This window comes from Rattus norvegicus, chromosome 4 (assembly GCF_021556685.1).
Source record: "Rattus norvegicus strain SHRSP/BbbUtx chromosome 4, alternate assembly SHRSP_T2T, whole genome shotgun sequence".
Classification (NCBI taxonomy): domain Eukaryota; kingdom Metazoa; phylum Chordata; class Mammalia; order Rodentia; family Muridae; genus Rattus; species Rattus norvegicus.
In genome coordinates, this window is record NC_141537.1 from 100,968,084 (window position 1) to 100,975,876 (window position 7,793).

A 7,793-nucleotide genomic window follows, 5' to 3' on the forward strand; every position below is an offset into this window, starting at 1 on the left:
AGTCCTTCCCTCAGGTCTTTCATAAGAGTACATGACCTCTGTCCAATGTTTGGTTGTGGGTATCTGTGAATAGAAGTTAGACACAAACAAATCAAATCACCAAATTTAAAAGCAGCATACATAAGCCCTATACTGGATGTTGGGTTTGTGAAGATCTTTTCCCAAAGTGTAGGCTACTGTTTAATCTTGTTGAAAATATCTTTTGCCTTACAGAAAATTTTCAGTTTCAAGAAGTCCTGCCCCAAAAATATCTCATTCACTGGGGTTTCAGTGTTGGCAGGACCAAGGGCTTCCCCTTCCACTGGTGCCCTTACTAGGCTATTCATTGCTACCTATGCAGTTGGAGCCCAGGGTCAGTCCTTGTATAGTCTTTGGGTAGTGGCTTAGTCCCTGGAAGCTCTGGTTTGTTGGCATTGTTGTTCATATGGGGTCTCAAGCCCCTTCAAGCTCTTTCAGTCCTTTCTCTGATTCCTTCAACAGGGGTCCTGTTCTCAGTTCAGTGGTTTGCTGCTGGAATTCGCCTATGTATTTGCTGTATTCTGGCTGTGTTGCTCAGCAAAGATCTACATCCGGTTCCTGTCGGCCTGCACTTTTTGCTTCATTCCTCTTATCTAGTTTGGTGGCTGTATATGTATGGGCCACATGTGGGGCAGGCAATGGATGTTCCTTCTGCCTCTGTTCTAAACTTTGCCTCCCTATTCCCTGACAAGGGTATTTTTCTTCCCCTTTTAAAGAAGGAGTGAAGCATTCACATTTTGGTCATCCTTCTTGAATTTCATGTGTTCTGTGCATCTAGGGTAATTCAAGCATTTGGGACAATAGCCATTTATCAATGACTGAATACCATGTGTGTTTTTCTGTGATTGTGTTATCTCATTCAGGATGATATTTTTCATGAGCACGGGAGATATTTCCATCTTCTGAGAATTTCTTCAATTTCCCATGATCATCTTTATGCATCCTTTTCTTTGCTAGGACTAGGTCAAACAACAGACAATGAAAACATTTTCTTGACAAATAATAATAGATTATAAATACCTAGCAATATCTTGACTTCCTATGATGGCAACACTTTCTCCTAGAAATGCAGGAAAAAAAAGGATGGAACCTGTGTCTTTGGACTTCATACCAAGCAACTTAAATTGTAAAATTGAAAACAAAATATTATGTAATTATTCCTTTCTTATTAAAATTAATTTAAATTTAAGTAAGTGTAATAAATTTCAAATGTAATTGTACATTTAAATAGTTTAAATGTTTCTATATTTAGTATGATAAACTTTCCTTAAGAATTTTATTGTTGACAATAAGGTATACACAAATGGGTATATAGATACATAGATAGATAGATAGATAGATAGATAGATAGATAGATAGATAGATATAAAGAAAAATAATATATAGTTATTAGTTCTCTGTTGCCTAATTTTTTTCTTCATTAGTGTAGTGTTTCAATTCCTCTTCATGAGAATACTAAGATAATATGCATGAGTGTCGAGAGATTTTTTTATTGGAGAGAAAATCATTTCAAGCACATATTAACAGGATAACAGGACAATGTAGTGAAAAAAAAGTCTGTTAATAATAATCAGAAGACACAATAGAACAGATACTACTTTTTGAAGGATAACAGCAGCAGTGCACTTTGAGTAAGTGACTATACTGAAGAAAAAACACCTACAAAGAAGATCCTAAAATCAGTGAAAGTAGCAGAAACTAGATGTGAAGTTTCATGTGGACCACCAGTAAAATAGCTGAGAAGTGAAGTGCCTCCCACATTTGCCTTCAAAAAACAGAGAAAAAAGTTGAGACTAAACATAAAACAGGCAAAGTAGATTATTTGATAACAACACTGGCATACAGTAGAATATTGTTACAGTTGTCCAAAGATGCAAATGACATTAGAAAGCAGTACACCATGTGTAGACTATTGCAATCAAACACCTGGCTGCATTTAGTCTCTAGGAGTAAGTTGCTGGGCCGTAAGGATTTAGGTTTTTGTTCATGTCTGTATCACAGTGTGGGTGGGGTACTACAACACTGCTGGCAATAATAAGTGGCAGCATCTTCAGCCTCCATGGTGTTGATTGTGAGAGAATAAGAGGTCCCAGACCCACTGCCACTGAAGCGATCTGGGACTCCAGAAGCCAGCTTGGATGTGTCATAAATCCAGAGTTTGGGGGAGGCGTCTGACATCTGCTGGTACCAGTACATGTAGCTTATACTGGAGCTGGCACGGCAGGTGATGGTGACCTTCTCCCCCGGAGATGCAGCCATGGTTGTTGGAGACTGAGTGAGCACAATTTCTCCACTGGACACTAAGACTAGGAAAAAGTAACATGTGGGCAGTTAGTAGATATAGAGATAAAAAAGTACTTTCATACCATCCAATATTCAGAAAAAAGAAAAAGGAAAAAGTATATTTTAGACTCAAATTCCCCAGGGAAAAGAATTTTCATTGTACTCTTAGCTCATACTCCATGTCCCGGTTACCTGTGATACTGATTAGCAGGAAGCTGAAAATTTGCACCCGAAAATCCATTGTGTACTTGAATTTTAGTCTCTGGCTAATTGCTACTATTCTCATAAGTACATCTCTTTAAAACAGCTGTGAGAGGTTTGTGGTTTTTGAAAATGAAGTATGCAAATAGCAAGATATAGTCTGGGCAGTTCTTGGCTTATAAACATGTGGTCTGTTAACTAAGGCAAACCAGGTTAAACCAGGACAATGTCTATTTATTTGTAGTCATAACAATAATAAAGAAGGAAATATCTGTTTTCTCTTTCCTCAGTTTTAGGGGGTAAAGCTCTGTTCTATAGTATTACCAATGTTTCCCTAAAGACAAGAGTTATTTGATCCATTTAACAGTGGATGTTCAGTTGAGTCGTTTGAGGTATATTACCCTCATAATAATGTATTGAGAATCACAGTTTGTAATGATCACTGAAAGCCTTATCTGCTTCCTGCTTTCCTGAATGCTGCTCATTGGATACCTCACCTACTCATTTCAATCTGTTCAGGTTATCATTCACACAAAGCTAATGGAAAAAATATCCTCCAAATGTGATATGGAGACCAGGTGAGCTCAGAGAGTTCCTGCAGGAAGTACCATCCCGAGAAAGATAGAAAAAGAACTGTCCCAATGAAATCAATGGAAACACTGGTACTGCTGGATTTAAGGGAACCTGAGGTGGAGATTCATGAAAATGCACTCATCTAAAACTACTCTGAACAATCACCATTCTCAGTATTCACTGTGCTCTGTAACTGATTCATTCATATTCTATTTATTAACTAAAAATATCTGAGAGCACTTTTCAAATAAATCACATTTTATTTATTACACATTATCAGCACCTTAATATCCAAAATCATATATAATTTTGATCAAGAGTTTTACTTACACCAAAAACAGAGGGAGTATGGGATGACTTGCATAAGGAGGCACTGGGAGGAGAGGAAAGGCTGATATAGGGTATAAAGTGAGTGAATAAATTTATTTTTTTCTCTTTATTTTTTATTGGATATCTTTCTTTATTTACATTTCAAATATTATTCCCTTTCCCGGTTTCCTGTGCATAAGCCCCCTATCTCCTCCCCCTCCCCATAAGTGTGTTCCCCCCAATCTGAATCGCCGACATACCCCTGTAGTGGGGATCCAACCTTGGAAGGACCAAGGACTTCCTCTTCCACTGATGACACTACAAGGCTATTCTCTGCTACATATGCCTTTGGAGCCCTGGGTCAGTACATGTATAGTCTTTGGGTAGTGATTTAGTCCCTGGAAGATCTGGTTGGTGGCATTGTTGTTCATATGGGATTGCAAGTTCCTTAAACTCTTTCAATCCTTCCTCTAATTATCCCAAAGTGGTTCCCATTCTCAGTTCAGTGGTTTGCTGCTAACATTCATGCTCTGGAGGTTTCTCCCAGGAGAGATTTATATCTGGTACCTTTCAGCATGTACTTTTTTGCCTCCTCAATTTTGTCTAGTTTTGGTGGCTGTATACATATTGGTAACATGTGGAGCAGGCTCTGAATGGCCAATCCTTCAACTCTGCTCTAAACTCTGCCTCCATATCCCCTCCTATGGATATTTTTGTCTCCCCTTTTAAGAAGAAGTGGGAACATCTGCTGTTTGGTCATCCTTCTTCATGAGCTTCCTGTAGTCTATGGATTGCATCTTGATTAATTTGAGGTTTTGGGCTAATATCCACTTATAAATGAGTGCATACCATTTCTTGTTTTTTTCTGTGATTCGGTTACCTCACTCAGGATGATGTTTTTGAGTTCATTCCATTAGCCAATTAATTTCATGAAGTCATTGTTTTTGATTGCTGAATAGTATTCCATTGTGTAGATGTACGACATTTTTTGAATCCATTCCTCTGTTGAAGGGCATCTAGGTTCTTTTCAGCTTCTGGCTACTATAAATAAGCCTGCTATTAACATAATGGGGCATGTGTCTTTGCTCTATGTTGGAGTATCTTTAAGACATATGCCCAGAAGAGGTATAGCTGGATCCTCAGGTAGTGGAATGTCCAATTTTCTGAGAAAACTCCAGACTGATTTCCAGAGTGCTTGTACCAGTTTGCAGTCCCACCAACAATGGAGGAGTGTTCCTCCTTCTTCACATCCTCACCAGCATCTGCTGTCACCTGAGATTTTTATCTTAGCCATTCTGACTGGTGTGAGGTGGAATCTCAGGGTTGTTTTGATTTGCATTTCCCTGATGACTAAGGATATTAAACATCCCTTTAAGTGTTTCTCAGCCATTCAATATTCCTTAGCTGAGAATTTTTTGTTTAGCCTTGTGACCCATTTTTTAATAGGGATATTTGACTCTCTGGAGTGTAACCTCTGGAGTTCTTTGTAATTTTTTTTTGGGGGGGGATACTAGCCCTTTATCAGATATAGGATCAGTTAAGATCATTTCCCAATCTGTTGGTTGTTGTTATGTCCTAATGACAGTGTCCTTTTCCTTACAGAAGCTTTGTAGATTAATGGAGTCCCATTTGTCAATTCGTGATCTTAGAGCATAAGCTATTGACATTTTGTTGAAAAAAATTTTCCCAGTGCCCACGTGTTTGAGACTCTTCCCCACTTTTATTTCTATTACTTTCTGTGTATCTGGTTTGATGTGGAGGTCCTTGATCCACTTGGACTTAAGCTATGTACAGGGTGATAAGAATGGAATGATTTGCATTGTTGTACATGTTGACCTCCAGTTAAACCAACACCATTTGTTGAAAATTCTATCCTTTTTTCCATTGGATGGTTTTAGCTACTTTATCAAAGATCAAGTGTCGATAGGTTTATGGGTTCATTTCTGCATCTTCAATTCTGTTCTACTGATCTATCTGCCTGTCTCTGTATCAATACCATACAGTTTCTATGACTATTGCTCTGTAATACTGCTTAGATTCAGGAATGGTGATTCTCCCAGAAGTTTTTTTTATTATTATTATTATTTAGTATAGTTTTAACCCTCCTGGTTTTTTTGTTATTCCAAATGAATTTGTAAATTGCTCTTTCTCTCTATATAAAAAAATTGAGTAGGAATTTTGATGGGGATTGCATTGAATCTGTAGATTGCTTTTGGTAAAATGACCATTTTTACTATATTAATCCTGGCAATCCATGAGCATGGGACATCTTACCATCTTCTGAGATCTTCTTCAATTTCTTGAAGTTCTTGTCATAAAGATTTCTCATTTGCTTGGTTAAAGTCACACTAAGGTTATTTCATATAATTGGGGATTATTATGAAGGGTGTCATTTCCCTAATTTCTTTCTCAGATTGTTTATCCTTTGAGTAGAGGAAGTTTACTGATTTTTTGAGTTAATTTATACCCAGCCATTTTTCTCAAGTTTTTTATTTTTTATTTTAATTTTTAAAAAGTAGTTTTACATTACCTTAGAAAAAGGTCATATTATCTTCCTATAACTTCAAAGTTAGCATAGCCATGATATAGCATGTTTTTTTTCTCTAGATCTTGCTTAAGACTTACTTCTCATTTTTCCCTTAATGATAAACTTCTTCTCTTTTTATCAACAATTATGAAAAACAACTTAAGGACTCTGTCAATAGATAGACATATTGAGAGAGTCTGACCAATTATTGAATTGTTGAGTTCAAGGTAATTATTAAGTATGCTTTTGTGAGCACACAGTTCTAACAAAATGGTTTTTCTTCCTTCCAAATAATACATGGTCTCATTTTTCCTAGCATTTAGTAGCTAGTTGCTAGTTTTTTCTTGTTACTTTGGAATGAAGACTCTTCTATTATTTTTTGTGAATATGTGTTATGCAATACAAATAAATTAGCGTATTGTTCAATGAACCTCATTGTGGAAAAAAAAAGAACACCTTCATTACCATCACATTAAACCTGAAATTAGTGTTGGGTACTGAGGAGCCCTGATAAAACAAAATAATGTGTGTGTCTATTCCATTGAGATAAAAGGATATGTAATCTTTTTTTAGATTTATTTATTTTATTCTGTGTTAATGAGAAGTTTGCCTGCATGAATGTATACACATAACATACTTGTTTGATACCCAAGAAAGCCCCCCAAAAAAGCTTAAGATACCTAAGATACCCCAGTATTGGAGTAATGAATGACCATAAACTATCATGTAAATATCACCAATTGGGTCCAGGTCTTCTACAAAAGCAAAAAAGGCTCTTAAATGCTAAGAGATCTCCTAATCCCCCAGCAATTGTTAATAACTCAATTTCCTCCAAGAGCTCTTAATATTATGATTAAAATGACTATCATCTGAAATAGGTAGAGATTGGAGATCTCCTTGAGTGACAAGTGGATCAAGAGCCTGGGAACTTCTTGATTCCTTTATTTTTTAAATTTACTTGAATTATTTTTTGAATTATTTTATTTTACTTATTCCATTTGCCTCTGGCTCTCTGCCCACTCCTGCTTCCTATCCACAAACCTTCCACCACTACACTGTGACTTTTCCTCTATGCTGGTTGGGACCTGGTAGGTGTCTCTCATGTACTGGCACTTAAAGACTATGTGAGGCCAGGCAAGGCAGCCCAACTAGTAGAACATAAACCATGTGCCAGCAAGAGGGTTTGGAAAGTCTCCACCTCAGCTGAGGTTCCATCTTACATCTATCAGAACGGCTAGGATTGAAACTCCAGAGATAGAACAGGCTGACAATGATTTGGAGCAAGAAACACTCCTTCATTTGTGGTGGGAGTTCAAATTTGTATAACCATTTTGGAAATCGGTTTGGCATTTTCTCAGAAAGCTGAAACAGTTCTACTTCAAGATCCCGCTATACCATATCTGGGCATATACCCAAAAGATGCTCCAACATCTCACAAAGTTGCTTAACTATGTTAATAGCAATTTTATTCATAATGGCTAGCAACTGGAAACACCCTAGATGTTCTTCAGCTGAAGAATGAATAAAGAAAATGTAAATGTACACAATGAAACACTGTTCAGCTCTCAAAAACCAAGACATCATGAATTTTCCAGGCAAATCGATGAAATTTGAAAATATCCTAAATGAGGCAACATTTTTCTAAAACAACATGCATAGTATATACCCACTTAGAAGCAGATATTAGTCATTACATACAGGTATCATGTTACAGTTCACAGACTCAAAAAAAGCAAAACCATAGGGAAGGCCAAAACAAGGAAAATTGAAATTTAATTAGGAGAGGAAGTTAAAATAGTCATAAGAGGCAGATGGAGCAAGGGATCTGGGACACGGGAGTTAGGGAAGGGAATAGGCATTCAGCATCCATATGTGAAGGGAC

The 7,793-nt window shown here is 37.0% G+C and overlaps 1 gene segment (V, D, J or C); it reads right to left on the reverse strand.

The window, feature by feature from the left end:
- Window positions 1-844: 844 nt before the first annotated feature.
- LOC134486788 (Ig kappa chain V-VI region NQ2-48.2.2-like) lies at window positions 845-2,567 on the reverse strand. The segment is given in 2 exon segments: window positions 845-2,324; window positions 2,494-2,567. Coding segments are annotated over 2 exon segments (360 nt in total).
- Window positions 2,568-7,793: the final 5,226 nt, after the last annotated feature.